At 46.3% G+C, this 21,260-nt stretch overlaps 1 protein-coding gene across 3 annotated transcripts in view; it reads right to left on the minus strand.

Annotated features, from left to right (window-relative positions):
* Window positions 1-4,170: 4,170 nt before the first annotated feature.
* TEX2 (testis expressed 2) overlaps window positions 4,171-21,260 on the minus strand; it is a 180,564-nt gene continuing 163,474 nt past the window's right edge. For all 3 annotated transcript variants that reach the window (XM_063960910.1, XM_063960908.1, XM_063960909.1), the window contains exons 11-12: window positions 9,480-9,600; window positions 4,171-9,080 (exon numbers count right to left, since the gene is read on the minus strand). In XM_063960910.1, coding sequence (XP_063816980.1) covers window positions 8,970-9,080; window positions 9,480-9,600 — 232 coding nt within the window. In that variant the 3' untranslated portion in view covers window positions 4,171-8,969. The remainder of the gene's footprint in view (window positions 9,081-9,479; window positions 9,601-21,260) is intronic.

Consider the following 21,260-nt stretch of genomic DNA (forward strand, 5'->3'; position numbering starts at 1 on the left):
TGGTCATACATCACATGGGAGATACTGTGCAATGGTTTGTTGACAAAAGCACAAGACTTTAAACTTCCGGCAACTCGCATATTGTGATATTTGAGATCACTAATAATATATAACTCATCTATATTTTCGCGAAGCTACTTTGTTCACATATAGTTACTCCTTAAATTAATTTTAATATTTACTTAATAAAAATGTTCTTACCAGTATTGCATATATTATAGTTTACCCTCTGAATTAGAGTGCTCCCACAAAAGAGTCTATTTTCCAATATTTCTCTTCTTGGTTCTTTGTATTTGACATTTGAACTAATCAGGTTTCTTAGACGTATCAGGAGGATCAATTTCATTATCAATCTGAAGAATCAGCTTGATAGCCTCCACTAGGTCAGGAACATCAACCTGTGTTGTAGATTCCTCATCAGAAGCAGCTGTATCAGCGTCTGATCGATCAGTATATTACCCATCCTTATCTGAAGAATCTTCCGAAATATTAGTGGATTGTGAGGAAGAAATGGCCCGCTTAGATGACCCTTTGGTCCCAGTAGGGCGAGGGTTAGGTTTTTGTTTAACCAAGGACTGATTTAGTTGCTGTAACTGGGTTGAGTATCCGCCCATGGTGGATTAACTACAGGGACAATATGTTGCTGTAATGGCACAGGAGGTCCCACAGGGGGCGTAAGTCGTGTTACAAGCATAGTCAGCATATTTGAAAAAGCAGTCCAAGGTGGGTCTTGATTTGCCACAGGTGCTGCGGGCTGACTGGAAGGTGCAGAGCACCCAGTACTTGAACCCTCAGCTGGAATCTTTTCCTCAGGTAAATTTGTGACGTCAGCACTGCATGAAGCAGGAGCGTCCGCGGATTTCCCGCCCGGTGTAGCAGACATTATTGGGAATGTAGCCTTAGGGCGTAACAGTACAATATAGCGAGACAAAACACACTACCAGTGAATAACCCCCTGTGTTATAATCGCAAATGCAGAACACAAGCAGAGGATTTAAGCAGTGTGAGGTGACAAACGCACAGTGAAAAATACAAAACAGTATATCCTGTGGGACACTATATGGTATATGAGACCCTGATGCACTTAGCCCCCCAGGGTACAGAATATAGTGATAGCAATATCTGTGATACACAGAATAGAAACCACATAGCAGCTATAGGCACACACAGGCACAATGCAGAAATTACTACATATAAGCAAAACTGCACTGGACTAGTAATACTGCATATAGATATGTATGTATACATCTATAACAATGCACAGTAAACACTGGATGTATATCACAGAATACTTGTACTAAATATTCATATAGTAATGCACTTGTTCTTAACTAACACTGTCTAAACGACATGTAGAATACTTAAGTGTCTGTAAATGCACAGCGCTGATGAGACAGATGGCTTTACAGAGGAGACAGTGCACAGCAGTCCCAGGATCAGCACAGCTCTGTGAAATGGCGCCCAAACGCCGACAGGGAGAGAACAAGATGCAGCTCCAGGGTGGGAACACCTGCTGTAGATGGCGTCTGGAGCTGGGGAAGGGGCCACAGGTCAGCACCTTATCCCCTCTGCTGGACTTCACCACTAAGGAGCCAATGACAAACGGATTTTAGTAGATCCGACCTGTGCTCCCTGACCTGGTGGATATAGTGGGGTCCCTGCATGACCACAGTGTCCACGCCAGCGGCATGGTCCTTTTCCTGGGACCGCGACCAGATCGCGATTTTGGCAGGTCCCACCTGGGGGACCCTTTTACCTCCTCCCTGAAGTGCGGCCACGCGATCCAGGAGAGCAGCAGCAGTAATGTGTGCCTGATGACCGGAGCGCCTCCGCTGCACGTACCCGGCAACCAGGGCACGGGAGTATGCAGCGCCGCTGGGGGAGGTGATGGAGTGCCTGTGCTGTGGCCCTTGAAGTCTTCTTTCTTCATGAAAAGCTCTTATAAGGGCTGCCTAGAGCAGCCCGGCCCCCACCTGTTAGTGACCTGCACTGTAGGCACCAACTTAAAAACTGAGCTCCAGAGCCTGGAGGCGGGGCTATAGAGAAGGCGGTGCAGTGCATCCTGGGAACAGTCAAAGCTTTAGTCTGTTGGTGCCTCGGATCAAGATCCAACTCTACACCCTGATGTTATTCCCTGTGAAATACCAGCGTACCCCACTGCAGAAATCTAGCATTACACACACTGCATAACTTCTGTTTTACCATTGTGAAGAAAAACTGGTACAATACACATACAACACAGCCTGAAATACAATACAAGCCTGCCCTATTGCATGTGAGAGGAGACACAGGAGAGAGGACACCAGCGCTGCACAGCCCCAGTGAGGCTGTCAGCGTTCACATAAACACAAACAGTAAGCTAACGAAAAATCCCTCAGAGGGATGATATTTGTGCACAATATAGCAGCTCTCCCCCTCTACACCCTGTATCAGTGATCCAGCATGTGACAGTTATGGAGGAGCTGTATGAGGTTGCTGCTGCTTATGCAGAGGAAGGTGCCAAAATGCAGCTGAGTCCACTCTAATGTAGCTCTGCCTCCCGCTAAGGCGCCAGAGCTACTGTGTAATCTTTATACTAGCCATGTGTCCTAAATGTTTGTAGCCTCACATAAGTTCTTGGTACAATGTATTAAGCCAGTCTCACGCAGGGGTCACAGCGGGTCCCGCCCCCAGGAGGGAACCGTACGCCTCATCCGCGCTTCTGCCGCACAGTGAACCAGAGGGGGGGCGGGGTCCCCAGTGTGTTCTCACGACCGATGATCACCTTCAGGTATTAGGGGTGTGTGGCATGCTGCGGCTATGACAGCCAAGGCGCCATGCCCCTCTGAACAAACAGCCCCTTAGGACGGTGGTCCTGCAGCGGGGAAGAGACTCTGCACCTCAAGAGGCCAGTGACCGTCCCTCCCCTAACTCCCACCACGCAGGTATGCTGTTGCTCAAACAGCATACCGAAAGAAACAAAAAGTTTAAAAGAAATTAAAGAAAAACTCTGGAGCTTGCAGAGTGTGCATCCTCTCCTGAGGGCATTTTTTCCTAAAGTGACCTGTAGGAGAAGACATAGAGGGGAGGAGCCAGCACACCCAGTTGAAGAAATTTAAAGTGCACTGGCTCCTTTGGACCCGTCTATACGCCATCATGCTAATCTGTCCCCAATATCCCTTATGGATGCTAGACGGAAAAACCCCCCACAGGTACTGTAAATGTATTATAGCGGCATGGATCGTGCCGATATAACATTTCCTGCTTCGCCTCATTACCGAAGCAAAGCAGAAAGGGACATCTTGTCTGCCAAAGTGGGGGGAGTGAAAACTCCTCCCTCTGGCGATGCCCACCTGAGCACACAGAGCATCAGCTTAGTGCTGAGTCTTCCTGCCCGGCTACTCACGCGAGATCCTCTGCGCAGTCCGAAGCCGACACCTGCCACAGCCAGGGACAGCCCTGGAGATAGGGCATTGCCACCTGGAGCTGTCGAAAATGATGGCTGCAGCTGTTGGAAGAGTCAGTGTTACTGCCCCCGCCAATATGCACATACCGGCACATTCATACATGGGTGAGTAGCGGTACAGTGCAAATAACGTGCGCTGATACCGCTTCTCCCCCATAAAGATGGATAATACATTGTCTTTAAAATCACATAAGCGGATTAGTTAGTACTTTATCGCTCTCTCCTACATTTGATAAATAGGGTGTAGTACGGCTGACCGCCGGTCAGCTTACTGACGCCGGGATCCCGGCAGCATACCGACGGGGAGGGGCGAGTGCAGCAAGCCCCTTGCGGGCTCGCTGCGCTCGCCACGCTGCCGGCTCGGTGGCGACCTGCGGTCGCCACGGGTTCTATTCCCACTCTATGGGTGTCGTGGACACCCACGTGTGGAAATAGTCCCTGTTGGTCGGCATGCCGACCATCGGGACAGTGACCCGTCGGGCTGGTGGAGGGGGTCATGTGACTGTCGGTCAGCTGACCGGCGCGGTCACATGAATACCACCCGATAAATATCCCCCTATAGATTGTATTGTGTAATGTAGAAGATTGTGCAATGTAGAGGATTTTAGGTATGTATGAAAACACATTTTTATAACTTTTCCAGCATAAAATTATTGGTTTATGCCCCAAAAAATATCTATTTATATTTCAAATTAACTGTAGACAGAAAGACCTCAGAATCTGGATTTATTTTTTACTTATTTAATAAAACAGCAAGCATATTTTGGTTATCCTCCAATTTTGACCAAGTGCAGCGTGAACACAGAATCAGAACAGCTGGGCGCGTTAGTGCATAAAGTCTGAAGACCGGTAGAGGGCGCTGTGCGCACAACAGAGACAGACAAAACATGAACATTGACAAAAACCAGGGGAGCAGCTGATTAATTATTAACCAACAAACACGGATACACTTTCATATTTCAATAATTTTCCCAGGTGTCAGAATTGGACCCTTTCTTCTCCAGGTGGAACCACCACCTGAGAGTCCATGCGGCCATCCTCTTCATAATATATAGTGCATTGATAGGTTTGCTGTAAACTGTGAGATATCTTTATGAGGTGAAAACATCACAAATGTACATTTCATTCTATTTCATAATGGAACCACTTTTCTCACGATGAACTTGTTTTGACTACCATAAAGAGTTCAGATTTACGGTGTTATATTATAAAAGATGAGCACATTTGACCAAAACAGGATGAGGTCATTGGTGGGGTGGTCTTCAGTATGCCGACTGTCGGGATCCCGGCGCACAGTATACCGGCGCCGGAATCCTGACAGCCGGCATACCGACACTTATTCTCCACGACCCCCCTGGAGGGAGAATAAAATAGCATAGCGCGCCACCGTGCCCGCAAGGGGCTCATTTGCACCCGCCACACGGTCAGTAAGCCGGCGGTCGGGTTCCCAGCGCCGGTATGCTGGTCACCGGGAGCCCAACCGCCGGCATACCATACTACACCCCATTGGTGATGTCTGCCAGAACACGGGACCTACAGCACCTAACTGTGTCTTCGTTTAGAATTGTAAATACTTGGGAAAAAATGGCTTAATTTCCACTTCCAACCCTCACTAACACTCAGTGCCACATATTATAAAATGATACACCCATAAACAAATCGAGCAGTTTACAATTTGAAGATATGACTTTGCCATAAAATATACTGTGTAAAACTAAGTATAAAAAGGAACATTTATTTCATAAAAGAAAAATTTTTTTTTTTGCTGTTTTCTATAAAAATCCTCTCACATTATTTTGAGTATTCTATTTTTACAGAATACATGTCAGACTGTTGTTACAACCTTTCAAAGTAAGGGGGAATTAAATTGAGGTCGAAGGATGGGATTGCCGTTGTCGCAGCGTTTAAATGCCAGCGACATCAGCCAAACTCGCACCCTTTGCCCGGCCGAATCGCTCAAAAGTGCTCGATACCCCCATGGGGTAGCAAAACACTTTTGAGCAAGATCCCGTTGTCGTGAATCCATCGCCCTCAAATGAATTCTTCCCTATGTTGAAGACAAATTACCCTCCATGAGCAGGAATTTGTACCGGTTATCGTATGCAGACTGTAAAACAAATATGCTGTGTCGAACAAAATATTTTTACAAATCTTTCAAACAACATTTTAAGCAACTGGAGTACCATTACTATATTCCACCCTCCCATTCATTCTTTATATGACTGTTTACAGGCCAATACGGTTTAGACTGGATGTGGTGTCAAAAGGGTCCCACCTACGCAAGGAAATCTTCACAGTTTACGGCAAATTTTAGGACACTGGAAAGACAGCGAAATCCACTGACAGCACAGAGACATCCAGCATCAAATGTGTTATAATACGAACTGCCGATCTACTCAATGGATAGGCAAAACGTAACAGGTTTAAAGATAAATGTATTAATTAAATGTAGAGAACAAGAAAATATATCTATAAATTCAGAAGCTCTAAATCAGAATGCACAAAAATGAATGTTTTTAACACAAAATTAGAAAACATTTAAAAAATATATATAAAATAAATCCAGATAAAATTATTCTCATATCTGACATTACTGTAAACAAAATGTCAGCCAACAGGCGCAAAATAAACTTGGCAATTTTACCAGAACTCAAATGTGCAAAGCTGTAAGAAAATAATATATGTGTCTGGGGAGAAGGGGAAGGGCAGAGGGCGCCATGGCACCAGGAGGAAAGACTGGCTAGAGGGAGGCCATCTTGCCTCATGCATTTAATGCAGTTGCACTTACATGGCACTGCTAAAATTTTGATTGAGTGATCGAGAACTCCGGAGACAAAAAATGTGAGCTTTTTTGTGCGCCCCCTCCCCTATTAGAAGCTTCACAAATAGAAGATTCCTTGTACTTGCTGTGCTAGATAGCGATCACAAACTCTTCAGAAGACCATTAATTTAGCACAAGACTTTGCGATTGTACGTCACTATATAAAGAATCTTTTGCTCTTTCTATACATATCACACAAAAATAGCATTATACAATAAATAAAAAATAATTACAGGAGTAATTCTCTAAACTGAAATTAAATCTTCATTTTAGAAGTGTAAATTCATTCTTCATAGGGTACAGATCACCAAAATATTTTCTATAGTTGCAGCTTATTCTTTTATGTAAGTTGTAATTGAAGCGGGCAGTGCTGTAATTTTGCCTAGGAAAAGATTTGGTCATTGTATAAAAGTGAAGCAGACATTTACTGGGACACCTGCAAGATGGTGCTGCAATTATTTCTGCCTATACTTTCATTTTACAGCAGAGTTTCCTCGTTTTAACTAAAGGGGAAACTTGCCAAGCTTTACTGTTAAAACCTTTAAAAAGTGCTTATCATTTCTAATTCTTCACTGTAGTGCCTGTCTTATTGGTCAAAGCAGCGTGGTTAGCATCTATACTACGCAGAAATTTAAGTCGGCCATTTTGTACTAGTGCCCCAACATTCATCAACAATAATAGGATCATCTGCACAATTCTGCAATCAGTGTCCCACAGAGCCAGCGGCAGATTGTGCTGATCATAATGAGCTAATGTTAATGGGCAGTGATACAGAACGCAGACATTAACAGTTCATATGCCTGTAGTCAGTACAACGTACCGAAGACAGAAAGAACGTAAGTGTATGTACCCCAATTATCCGCCTGAACCCTCGGAACCCCATCCAGGAATTGTAATAGAAAATGCAGCTTCTACTTCCCTGCATGCTGATTTTATTTTATTTTAACTCTTCCTCTAGTGGTCAGTTAGACCTGGAAGCATGAACAGCTTTCTTCATAATTAAAATCATTTGTCTGAAGACATCAGGCTATGTGAATAGGATTTTGAGATCACCTTTGAAAAAGCTGCAGGCCCTGCAGCGAAACGAGTCAGGCTTATTCCAGATCACCCATATATTGAAGGCTACAGGGGCCACATCCGGACCTCTAGTGGACTTTGATGACAATTTACAGATGATCAAGCAAACTACACATGCAACCGGTGATACCACATTTTCAACTCAGCATTGAGGACTCCGCAATCTGGTGAGGACCTAGGATCCCAGAGATTCCACCCAGAAAAAAGGGACGCTATCCAGAGGTTTCCTTTCTCCTCCAGCGGTAATCATTCTGGTAACTATCACCAACAGGACTGTGCTACCAGTTCTACTGTTCATTTGATCTCTTTTCATCTGAAGTCCACGTAAAATAAGGAACGGACACTCACCTCAGTAGCCCCTTGGTGATCTTGGTCATTGTTTTTAATATTTTTTTCTATATCAGTGTTTATGTATTTTTATTTGTATTTTTATGCCAGTAAACACTTTGGTACCCATCCATTCTCAGTCCATTCATCTCCATATGTTCATAACCAATTTGGATTGTTTCACTTTAGTCCTAATTATTCTGTTGATTGTAGCGCTGCTATTTTTGTTTGTTTTATGTGAATAGGATGCAGGAGCGGCCAAGGCGTCCCAGCACGCTATACTTTAGTAAAAATCATTACACTGTTTTATATGGCCACAGTAAACGATCTCAAGGAACAGGTTTACAGTGTTCCCGACTATCTACTACCACTTGCTGTATTGCTGGGACAAGTACAGGTGACACAGCGCCAACACTTTCCTTCCACACAAGACGGAGTAATCCTAGTCAGGCATGTTATCTGAAATCCAGAGCAATCCCCCATGGCCTATCCTCTATCAACAAGTGGAGCTACCATTCCAGCTTACTTTATGCAAAATATGGTGACCGGTCTGTGCAAACTGATGTTATTCATGGAACCAAGACCACCACATTTCACTATTTAGAGATGAACTGCTGGATGTTCGTTATCCCCTTCTGCTACTGAAATCACATTTGAGAAGAAGCTGCTGAACACAAGCTCCAGGATACTCTGATTTCTCAACAATGATGCAGATGTATGGGGCAAGTTGTCTCTAAACATGTTGCTCCTTGTGAAGGGTCTGAAAACAATGTGCTGACAACACATAAGTGTTTAATACAGCTATTTATGGGACTTACCTAGTCCTACAAGTGGGTGTAATGAAATGGACATAAATGGAAAACTATTTTGCAGTTACTTCCTGCTCTGATAAATTGCTGGTAGTTTATAAACCCATTTTTCTAATAGAATTTTTTTGTAAGTAAAGTTCAGCAGCTTGCCAAGCAGCAGCCATTTTCATTTCTCAGGAAGGCAGGGCTTGTAGGAATGAATATGGACAAAGGAGAGACGTGAGATGCGAGTACATCTCTGTTGGGGTATGATCTCTACTGATGTCTGACAGAATGACTGAGGCAAATAACTTCTTAATGGTGTTTGCGCAATTTTCTTCCAAGAACAAAACAGACACAGTCCCCTGCTTCACACACATCCTGCACAAGTTCAGCTCCACAGTGACACCGTCTCGCTGATCCAGTGGGGTGATGTGAGATACACAGCACAGCTTACAACAGAATAGCAAATAAAAGTCTAATACTGTAAACAGCAGGGGGGCTTCACATTTCAAGGGGCGTCCGCCGCCTCTGACTCAGCTTCTGTGCAAGAACGGGGGTCCATGGCAGAGTGCATTATTGTCACATAAACATCGTCCATGTTTGGCATGACAAATATTTTCTACAATTGGGAAAGAGAGGAAAGAAAACCAACTATTACATCTGATATAACATGCTCTACATGTAAGCCTGAGGTGAGTGACGTGGTTCTGCAGGGTGTATTCATTCACATGATGTGCCATGTTGCATAAACACAGCACTTTTTAATATTTCGCCTACATTTTTTTGTTTTGTTATTCTGTCGAATAATGTTGTTTTATTTGTGGATCTATCATCTGAAATTTTTAATTGTAAAGATGAATGCCAGTATTATTAGGCTACCATGTTTCAATGCTGCAGCCAGGCTGAATAAAGTCTACTTTTAGATTGAAATGGTCCATATGTTATTGTTTATGTGTACAAGATGTGGACAGCTAAAAATGTCAGTGTAGGTCGCACAGACAGGAGGATGCATCTTCACCTGGAATTCCTGCTCCAGCTTCTTTTCAATCCACTCGGTAACATGAGCCAGAGTTACCTCCCTCTCTCCGAGCTTTGGCCGAGCTTTCAGCTCCAGGTGTGGGGGCGTCCGGAACCCGTACCTTATGGGGAAGGCAAAGCACATGTTTTATCATCTGCTTAGTAGGTGAATGGACGAGCGTTTAATAAGGGTACATTTGGGAATTTCCTTAACTGTAGAATCAAATAAACCAGAGACATCATAACTATATGCAGCAATGTGCTAAATGCCCTCAATATACATATTTTCTAATCAATCAACATATAAACGGTGCATCTAGAGCAGTTTTCTATTATTATTATTTGGCTGATATTTCTCAGCAGAGAGAGATGTCAATCAGCAGCTTCATCCAAATCAGCTATAGGGATAATCATCTGTAATATTACCCACATTTGTAGAATATTTATACTGTAGTCATCCAAAGAGAGTCAGCCTTCTACTGACTAAGGGTCTCATTCAGAGTTGGAAACAAAGCCAAAAAGCACACAAAAATGGGAAAAACCATGTGCACTGCAGGGGGGATAGATATAACATTTGCAGAGAGCGTTCGATTGTTTCTGTGCAGGGTAAATACTGTCTGCTTTATTGTTACACTGCAATTGAGATTTCAGTTTGAACACACCCCACCCAAATCTAACTCTCTATGCACATGTTATATCTGCCCCACTAACAGTGCCCAGTTGTGTGCTTTTTGGCTTTGCTTGCAACTCTGAATCAGACCCTAAAACGTTCTAGGAGCCCATTACCTTATATCCGTTGCACATGTGTCACACAGATATCTGCCACAGCAGACATTTTATTCTATACATAATTTCTGAGTGACTACTACTTGTGTAATCCACAATGGAAAACATAGAAAATCAGGATTTTGGTACTTACCGATAAATCCTTTTCTCCGATTTCACAGGGGACACTGGAGCGCAGTTACAATGGGGAGATAGTAGGCAGTAACTGGGAGCTGGCACTTTAAAACTCAAACACTGTGGCTAGCTCCTCCCCTACTATGTCCCCCTCCAAGCCAGTCTACGTAAAACTGTGCCCAAGGAGAGCTGGAATAAACTAACGTTAAAGTAGAGGAGGTTAACACCGCCATGTAAACCAGGATAACACGAAACAAACTTGGAACCTAACCTAACAAAAGTTAAACCAGAACCAAACAAGCAGTCACACAGTGATCTGCAAACCATTAAGCGAAAAAAGGAGGAAACAGTGCTGGGTGGCGTCCAGTGTCCCCTGTGGAATCGGAGAAAGGAATTTATCGGTAAGTACCAAAATCCTGATTTCTCCCTCATCCACTAGGGGACACTGGAGCGCAGTTACAATGGGAACGTCCCAGAGCTCCCAAGACGGACGGGAGAGCGCTGAGAGTCCTGTAAAACCGCTACGCCAAACTGTGATGCAGAGGCCGCAAAAGTGTTAAACCTGTAGAATTTGACAAACGTATGTCGGCCCGACCAAGTAGCCGCCCGACATAAAGTAGTCATGGAGACCCCACGGGCAGCCGCCCACGAAGGCCCCACAGAGCGTGTAGAGTGCGCTGAAATTGAAGACAGAGGTTCCAGAGAAGCTGCCAAATAAGCTTGTCTGATGGTCAACCGAATCCATTGTGACAAAGTCTGCTTAGAAGCCGGCCAACCACGGCTGGCAGCATCGTATAGAACAAATAAGGAGTCTGACTTCCGAATAGCCGAAGTCCTATCCACATAGATCTTGAACGCCCTGACCACGTCCAATTATCTCAAATCCGGAGAGTCCACTGAGAAGGCCGGAACCACAAGTAGCTGATTGATGTGAAAATCGGACACCACCTTAGGCAAAAAAAAGACATGCGAGTACGGAGCTCGGCCCTATCAGCATGAAACACCAGGTAAGGAGGTCGACAAGAGAGAGCCCCAAGTTCCGACACTCGTCTGGCTGAAGCGAGAGCCAGGAGAAGAACCACCTTCCAGGTGAGATATTTCATCTCCACCGACTCCAGAGGCTCAAACAACGAAGATTGTAGAAAAGAGAGGACCAGATTGAGGTCCCACGGTGCTGTCGGAGGGCGAAAGGGAGGCTGTATTCGTAGAACCCCCTGAAAGAAAGTCTGAACTTCAGGTAGCAAGGCTAACTTTTTCTGGAAGAAAACCAAAAGAGCAGAGACCTGCACCTTTAGTGAACCCAGTCTTAAGCCTGCCGAGAAACCCGCCTGCAAAAAACTGAAGGAGAAAACTCTCGACGTTCACACCAGGCCCCATAGGCCTTCCAAATACGGTAGTAGTGAGAAGATGTGACTGACTTTCTAGCCCGAAGCATAGTAGGTATAACCGTACGAGGAATCCCCTTCCTTTTCAAGATGGCCTTCTCAACAGCCACGCCGTCAAACGTAGCCTGCGTAAGAAAAGGACCCTGTTGTAGTAGATCGTCCCGTATTGGCAGGGGCCCAGGCTCGGCCACTGACAACAGGTGTAGGGTGGAGTACCAAGCCCTGTGTGGTCAATTTGGAGCCACCAGGAGGACCAGAGCATTTTCTCTCTTAATGCGTTGCAGAACCCGAGGCAACAGCGGGAAAGGAAAGAGGTAAATGAACTGGAAATTCCAAGGAGCCGTGAGGGCATCCCCACCCGCCACCGCCAGGTCCCTCGTTCGAGAGTAATAAAGAGGCAGCTGACGGTTCAGGCGGGACGCCATGAGGTCGATCTGTGGTTTTCCCCACCGGCGGACCAACTGCCAAAACACCTGGGGATGGAGTGACCACTCTCCCGGGTGCATGTCCTGTCGGCTGAGATAATTGGCTTCCCAATTGTCCACTCCTGGAATGAATATCGCCGAGAAGGACACAGCATACTCCTCCGCCCAGAGAAGGATGTTGGTGACCTCCCTCATCGCCGCACAGCTGCGAGTGCCGCCCTGATGGTTGATGTACGCTACCGTCGTGGCGTTGTCAGACTGAACTCTGACCGCTCGACCGCGCAGCAGGTGATGTGCCTGAAGTAGGGCGTTGTATACCGCCCGTAATTCGAGAATGTTTATGGGGAGAGCGGATTCGTGGATCGACCAGCGCCCCTGAAATCGATGTTCGAGGGTCACTGCCCCCACAGCCTCGCAGACTTGCGTCCGTGGTGAGGAGAGTCCAATCCCACACTCCGAACCGCCTTCCTTCCAATAGATGTGCCGACTGGAGCCACCAGAGAAGCGACAACCTTGCCTTTGGAGATAGCGTCACCCGCTGATGAAGGAACAGATGAGATCCTGACCACTGATGTAGAAGACACAGCTGAAACGGTCGAGAGTGGAAGCGACCGTACTGAAGAGCTTCGAACGCCGCTACCATCTTTCCCAGAAGACGAATGCTCAGATACACTGACACCCGACGGTGTCGAAGTACCGACCTTACCAGCGTCTGCAGAGACAGGATCTTGTCCTGAGGAAGGAAAACCTTCTGACGGACCGTGTCGAGAATCATCCCCAAAAACAGCAACCGTTGTGAGGGGCATAAGTGAGACTTCGGGAAGTTCAGGATTCACCTGTGGCGAATCAGAAGGTCCTGCGTTATCCGGATATTCTGAAGTAACAGCTCTGCCGAGCGCCTTTATGAGCAGATCGTCCAGATAGGGAACAATCGTCACACCCTGCTTCCGAAGTAGGGCCATCATGACCGCCATGACCTTTGTGAACACTCTGGGAGCAGAAGAGAGACCGAACGGAAGGGCCTGGAACTGGAAATAAGCGTCGTGAATCGCGAACCGGTGAAAAGCCTAATGAGGAGGCAAAATGGGAACATGTAAGTATGCATCCTTGATGTCGAAGGACGCCAGAAAATAGGATTTTGGTACTTACCAGGTAAATCCTTTTCTTTGAATCCATAGGGGGCACTGGAGTACTCTTGGGATATGGACGGCGTAGCAGAACAAAGGCACTGAATATTTAAATTTAGAACTCTCCACCCCTCCATATCCCAGAGTACCTCAGTGTACGACCTCAGTGTTTTTTACTGAGCGAACAGGAACTATATAGAGAGGTTGACAATGGAGAATTCCTATAACATAACGGACAACAACAAAGTTGACCCATAACGTTACTGTCAACTAAACAGTTGACACCATAACCGATAGAACTTTATAATTTGAACCCATCGGTGAAAATGTGTTACCATAAGCTCCTCTGAGCTTAATACCAACCAGGTAAAATGTGTTACCATAAGCTCCTCTGAGCTTAATACAACCCAGGTAAAACTGCTCTGGGTGGGCGTCCAGTGCCCCCTATGGATTCAAAGAAAAGGATTTACCTGGTAAGTACCAAAATCCTATTTTCTTTTTCATCCACTAGGGGTCACTGGAGTACTCTTGGGACGTACCAAAGCTTCCCTCGTGGGCGGGAGAGCTGTTTGACACCTGTAACAGTAGGCGGCCAAAGCTAGATGCTGATGCCGCAACCGTTTCATAACGTGTAAACGCGCACACACGTGTGCACTGAAGACTATGTAGCCGCGTCGTAGACGCTTCACGACCAGCTGATCATGACATTCCCACAGAACCTGTGGGATGAGCTATTACTGACGTAGGCGACTGTAACTTAGCCTAAAAGTAAGCCTGACTTGTAGTCATTTTTATCAAACTGGATAATGTCTGCTGAGAAACTGGCTAACCCCAGTTGGCAGCATCATAGAGAACAACAACGTATCCGTATTACGAACTGTAGACGTTCGGGACATATAGACGCGTAATGCGTGTACCACATTCCGAATTCCAGAATGTGCTGTCAACACAGGAACCACTATTGGTTTATTGATGTGAAAAATAAGAAATCGGAATTCGTCTGAAGTTCTGCTTTGTTATGAGAAAACCCAAATATGGTGGCTTGGAATACAAGGCACCTAAATGTGAAAACAAAACCCTTGCCGAAGCTAAGGCTAGAAGAAAAACGTTTTCCCAGTGAGAAACTTAATCCCCATTTGTTGTAAGGGTTCAAAATATTGAAAACTGTAAGAAATCTGAACCCAGCTTCCAGTCGCATGGCGCTGTAGGTGGGATAAATGGAGGCTGCACTTTGATGACACCTTGTAGAAAGGTGTGTACCGACGCAATAGAGTCAAACGTCTTTGAAAATAAATTGACCACACAGATACCTGCACCCTTAGTGCAGATAAATGCAGTTTTCCATTCCACCCCGTGTGTAAAATAACAGAATACGGGTAACTTGAAAGATGAAGTCGGAACTTCCGAGCTTCACACCCACCTATATAGACACACGAAATTTTGTAAGAATGAGCTGCCGTAAGCGGCTTCCTAGCTCGTAACATGGTTGGTATAACCGATACTGTAATGCCCTATCTCTTTTCTTAAGAGGGCGGTCTGAACCACCACCCCGTCAACCGCAGCCGCGGTACATAGGTAAATAGGGGTAAAAGAACGGTCCCTGTTGTAACAGGTTGGACGTATTATGAGCGGGCAAAGATCGTGTGCAAGTATTCCTTGGAGATTCGAGAAGCAAGCTCTCGGAAACCCCTGAGATATCACCAGTATGACTGTGACGAACTGTCTTATGATTTGTTTTAGCAACGGAGAGAGTAGCGGAAACTGGTGGAGCCAGATACACGATGCTGAATGACCACACGAATGTGAGCACCTCCACCGCCACTGCCCTTGTGATCTGTCGTTCTGTACACATACTGAGCGTTTGTAACTGTGGCGAGATGCCATCATGTATACCTGAGGGTAACCCCTTCTGTGGACTCACATATGAAACACCTCTGGATTGAATGCCCAGTTTTCAGGATATAAATCCCGACGGGTGAGATCATCTGTCTAACAGATATCCACTTCCGGAATGAACCCTGTCGACAACATCACCTAATGGTGTTCTGGGCAATTGAGGATTCAAGCTACCTGCCGCATTGCCATGCAGCTTCTTGGTCCTCCCTGTTGTATATGCAACTCCCGTTGCGTTGTCTGACTGTACTTGGACAGACTGAAAGCGAAGCATGTAGTGCATTGTAAATTGCACGGAGTTCCAGGACATTTATAGACAGCAATCTGTCGTGATCCGTTTTAGAACCCCTGTCGCTGACCTTTTTAACTACAACTCCTCAACCTCTGAGACTCTCGTCCAGAGTATATACACCCTCGCCCCCCTGTGGGAAACGCGAGAGAAGCCCAGCGAACTAAAGCGCTTTGAAAACACATTATTGTTCCTAATAGGCGAATACACCAATGTACCGCTAGTGTGCGTGGCTTTTGCACTAATTGTACTAGCTGGTATATTTATTCTTGCTGGTGTAGTAGGTAAATGTCTTTGATTTACCGTATTTATAATCATACCTAGGAATTGAAGTCGTTGAGACGGAATTAGATTCGATTGCTTTTTGAACTTGACCTGCCACCATGGTGTACGTTAGTAGCGCCAGTAAGAAGAACCTCTGGTGAGACAGAGTTCTTATGAGTAGATCGTCTAAGTATGGAACGATTGTCACTGGCAGGGCTCTGAGATGAGCTATCACCACCAACATCACTTTGGTAAATACCCGAGGCGTTGACAAGAAGCCAACCGGTAGATGAAATGGTTAATGGTTGTGGCGTTTTGCAAAACTCTAGAACCTGTGATGCGGTGACCAAACCGGAATGGGTATTGAAGATCAAGCGCAATTATGCAATTTTGTGGCTCCAAATATGCAAATACTAACCGCAGAAAATTCCATTTTCCAAACTGCAGTAAGTGACTTGCTGATTGAGACTGCGACGGAGCCCTCTGTGATTGAGACTGCGACGGAGCCCTCTGGTTTCGTTACGCCAAACAGAGGGGAATAAGTAACCCTGACTCTGTTGGTGTACCATGGCTGGAAATAAAAACAGCTGAAAACAGCAGAGACTGAATGGCAACCTGCCAAAACTCTTAATTTCGTCCGACAGAGGCAGTTAACCTTTAAATAGCGGATATATCCATGAGTGGATGTTTGGAAACCCGGCAAATGTGTAAAGGCGCGCTTCCACAATTGGAAATTCGAGATGGCCTAAGAGGTCGTTTTGACTTTAGCGCCCTGGTGTTACAAGTCTTGACTTGTACCACAGCCTTGAAAAGACTGGATTCTAAAAACTTTAAACGCCGGACCAAAGTATTTACGTTTTGAAATTTTATCAAACAACTTCTGGCCTTGTCGTGCTGAAACTAGCGACGCTAAAAAGCGAGAATCGAGGTAACAGCCGTCAGCAGAAGCTTTACAGAGATACTCTGCCGCTTTGTATTAACGATAAGTCAAACGTGATCGTCATTGTTTCCATACATATAGCGCCTAGTGACCCAAATGTATCTTGGGTGTTTATAATGTTTGACACAGACGAATTCACCAATGGCGGATTCTCCCATTTAGATGTGGAAACGGGTAAATAGACTTAAATGTTAGTCAGATATTCTAAATAAGAATTCATTGAAAATCTGTTGTTTATTAAATTCGACGGATTAGATGTTAGAGTCTCCTTAGTCTCTGTAAATTCGAGACATTGACGCACTGGTCATTAGCAATGTATGGTTGCCCAAACCCCGCACTATCTGACTGCTGGTTTAATGTGAGGTCTGACATAGAATTATCCGACTGCATGAAATTATAAGACCAGTTAAATTAACACCTTGGTACCCAAAGGAAAATTGTACCTTTGGAAAGACTCCTTCATTAGAGCTTGCGGAATAACTTCCGTCGATCTTACCGCTCTTGTGGAGCGGAGTTAATTTGAATTGCCAATGTTTAACATAGGATCTGGGATTCTGAAAACCTACACACATAGTGAACATGTGGTAGGTTTATGTCTAGTTTAAAAGTATTTTTAGTCTGCGCTGGAGCTTACTTCCTATGCAGACAGACAACACAATAGGCAACGGACAGACACCTGCACGACTTAGTAAAGTTATTATCTGAAGGTGTGTAATATATATTTATTTCTGACTGAAAAGCAGTTCACATGGGCAGCCTATGTGAAACCCGAACCAAAAATTCCCACTAACACCCCTGCGCCTCTGGTGGCGTAGAGATGTATGGCAGGAATGTTCCGGAATTACAACTGTAAAACAGGAAGCATGGTTAAAATGGCCGTCATGCCATGCTGACCCTGATAATCACAGAACAATTGTTAATATAGCCTATTATACAATGATAATCACAGGCAGGGTACAACACATGCTCTAGTGCGAATAAATATATAATATATATATGCTCTTATACAGTGATAACCACAGACATTAATATAGTGATAATAACAGACATTAATATATATAGGCTAAATAGCCTATTATACAGTAATAATCACAGGGCATGTTACAATACATGCCTGCAGTGTTACAATACATGCCTCACTATCATTAATATAGACTCAATAGCCTATTATCTAGTGACATGTCACATATATATATATATTAAACTGTGGTTTATAGATATTACATAACCTTGCCGCTGTAATCCGCCAGATTCCACCGCCCCCCTTCCCCCTGTGCTCCCTGTAACGCTGTGTCTCAGCGGGAAACCAGGGAATATCTTATTGCAGGGAGGCTTTCTTGCCGAGCAGCGGAGGTCACCAGGAGCGCTCCGTTGCTTCTTCTGGTGACTGACGGAGCGTCTGCGGGTGGCCGTTGCTAGGCGGCCGGACGGAGCGGCGGCCCGTTGCCACCCTCTTAGCGCTGTGTGCAGGTAGACGGAGCGGCGTTCTGGCACGCTGGGCGGCCGGACGTAGCGGCTGGGATGGCCGGACGTAGCGGCTGCCGTATGGAGCGGCTGGGGCGTTGTGACGGCCGGATGCATGAGCGGCGGGAGCGGCATTACATACCCCCACATATCGGGCGGCAGCCTGCGCTGACCGTCCCGTTCCCCAGCCTACCTTATTTGATCATGTCTCCAGTCCTGGCTGCGACGGGGCTTCTATCTGTAAGCTCCGTCCAGCTTCTCAGTTCATGGCTGCGACGGGCTTCTATCTGTAAGCTCCGTCCAGCTCCTCAGATCATGGCTGCGACGGGGCTTCTATCTGTAAGCTCCGTCCAGCTCCTCAGATCATGGCTGCGACGGGGCTTCTATCTGTAAGCTCCGTCCAGCTTCTTGATCACTTCATCATGGCTGTGACGGGGCTTCTTTCTGTAAGCTCCGTCCAGCTCTTTGCTTCTTCCTGGCTGTGACGGGGCTTCTTTCTGTAAGCTCCGTCCAGCTTGCAGGAGACAGTGGGCTGCCTGTGGCTGTGAGGGTGCTCCTTGTGAGGACCGACACGCCATGCGCTGCCTTGCAGCGGCACCATCCCGGACCCATGTTTTTCTAGAAACTGGGAAGGGAAGTGTAAAAAGTAAAAATAAAAATGAAAAATTAATAAAATCTTCCACCAAATGTGGGACTTCCCACAAGCCGATGTTAGTGCTGTGAGCACCGAAAAAACACTGAGGTCGTACACTGAGGTACTCTGGGATATGGAGGGGTGGAGAGTTCTAAATTTAAATATTCAGTGCCTTTGTTCTGCTACGCCGTCCATATCCCAAGAGTACTCCAGTGACCCCTAGTGGATGAAAAAGAAACTCGTTTTGCTCCAAACCCACAATAACAGACTGGAAGGACTCCATCTTGAACTTGAATACCCTCAAATACGGATTGAGATCCTTCAAGTTCAGGATTGGTCCGACCGAGCCGTCCGGCTTCGGTACGAGAAACAGGCTTGAGTAATAGCCCTGTTTCCGATGATGAGCGGGAACAGGGATCAGTACCTTTGCGGATAGAAGCTTCTGGACCGCTGCCTGAAAGGCAACTGTTCTGTCGTCGGAAACTGGTAAACCCGTGGTAAAAAAACGCTGGGGCGGTCGGGTTTGAAAATCGAGCTTGTAACCGCAAATGTCGAAATCCCTGACCCAAGCATCTGGACAGGACTGTACCCAGACCTCCCTGAAGTCCCACAGATGAGCTCCCACCCTGTGGTCTCCCAGGTGGGAGGGAAGCCCGTCATGCGGTGGTAGTGGTGGAGGACTTCTGACTGGGTTAAGGCTGTGGAACCTCTGCCTCTACCCCTATGGCCACGGGAGGCGGAAGCTCCTCCCCTGGCCTTGAAACCTGTAAGGGGCACGAAAGGATCAAAAGGAGGGACCCCTATATGGCCTGCGAGGGGCTGGAGCAGCAGAAGGAAGATAAGTCGACTTACCTCCGGTGGCCTGAGAAATCCAGGCATCCAGACCCTTACCGAACAGGACCTCTCCCGTGAAGGGCAACGCTTCTGCTGCCCGTTTGGACTCCATATCCGCTTGCCACTGCCGCAGCCAGAGAGCTCTGTGGGCCGAAATCGCTAAAGCGGAAATCCTAGCACCGAGAATACAGATGTCCTTGGAAGCCTCGCAAAGATAAAGGGATGATTCACAGATGTGTTCTGCCAACTGTATCAGTTGATCCGCCGGCAAATCGTCCCGAATTCCAGAGGACAATTGCTCCGCCCAAGCTTCCATCGCCTTGTTGAACCAACAACCTACGTGCGCCAGGCGATGTAATACCCCCGCCGCCGAGTAAATAGTCTTCAAGGTCGATTCCAACTTCCTATCCGACGCTCCAGGAACAAGCAGAACCGTCTTCTTGGGACAGATGAGACACCGAAGGATCCACAATCGGAGAGGTCTCATAACGTGTCCTGCTATCTGCGGGAAAAGGATAGGAAGACAACATTTTTCTTGATACCTGAAACTTTGCGTCTGGATGTTCCAGGCTGCCGTTATGAGCGCATCTAGCTCCTCCGAAACTGGAAAAGTCACCGGCAAGCATTGGTTGGTGCCAAACCTTGAAGGGCGTAAGGGCGTCCTGCTCCGTCTCTTCCACCTGTAATACTGAGCGAATAGCAGTAATAAGAGCCTCTATACCCTGAGCTACTGGTTCAGAGTCCTCATACACCTGATCGTCATCAGTATCATGTAGATCTACCACCGCCTCATCTAACCGAGGCATATCATCGTCAGATTCCTGCAACACAGAGGCTAACAATCTCTTTTTAGAAGCCTGTGGGGGAGGACTAAAGGACGGGGCTTGGGAAGGGATTACAGCCCTAGAAAGCCCTTCAACTGATGGCTCCGGTAGGAGGACGAGGGAGGAGGAGGAGGAAGAGGAAGAAGAAGAGGAGGAGGAGGAGGAGGAGGAGGAGGAGGAGGAGGAGGAGGAGGAGGAGGAGGAAGGGGAGGAAGAGGAGGAAGAGGAAGAGGAAGAAGAGGAGGAGGAGGAGGAAGAAGAGGAGGAAGAGGAGGAAGAGGAGGAAGAGGAGGAGGAAGAGGAAGAGGAGGAGGAGGAGGAAGAGGAGGAAGAGGAAGAAGAGGAAGAAGAGGAAGAGGGAGAAGCTTACCGGTAAATCTATTTCTCGTAGTCCGTAGAAAGCTTTGGATTCTGGGTGTGCACTGGCTCCTCCCTCTATGCCCCTCCTCCAGACCTCAGTTAGGGAAACCGTGCCCAGAGAAGATGGACAGTACGAGGAAGGATTTTTGTAAATCTAAGGGCGAGATCCATACCAGCCACACCAATCACACCGTATAACTACCCAGTTAACAGTATGAACAACAACATAGCCTCGGTTCAACCGATAAACTATAACATAACCCTTATGTAAGCAATAACTATATACAAGTCTTGCAGAAGAAGTCCGCACTTGGGACGGGCGCCCAGCATCCTCTACGGACTACGAGAAATAGATTTACCGGTAAGTAAAATCTTATTTTCTCTAACGTCCTTGAGGATGCTGGGACTCCGTAAGGACCATGGGGATTATACCAAAGCTCCCA

The sequence above is a fragment of the Pseudophryne corroboree genome, chromosome 3 (genome assembly GCF_028390025.1).
Source record: "Pseudophryne corroboree isolate aPseCor3 chromosome 3, aPseCor3.hap2, whole genome shotgun sequence".
Lineage (NCBI taxonomy): Eukaryota > Metazoa > Chordata > Amphibia > Anura > Myobatrachidae > Pseudophryne > Pseudophryne corroboree.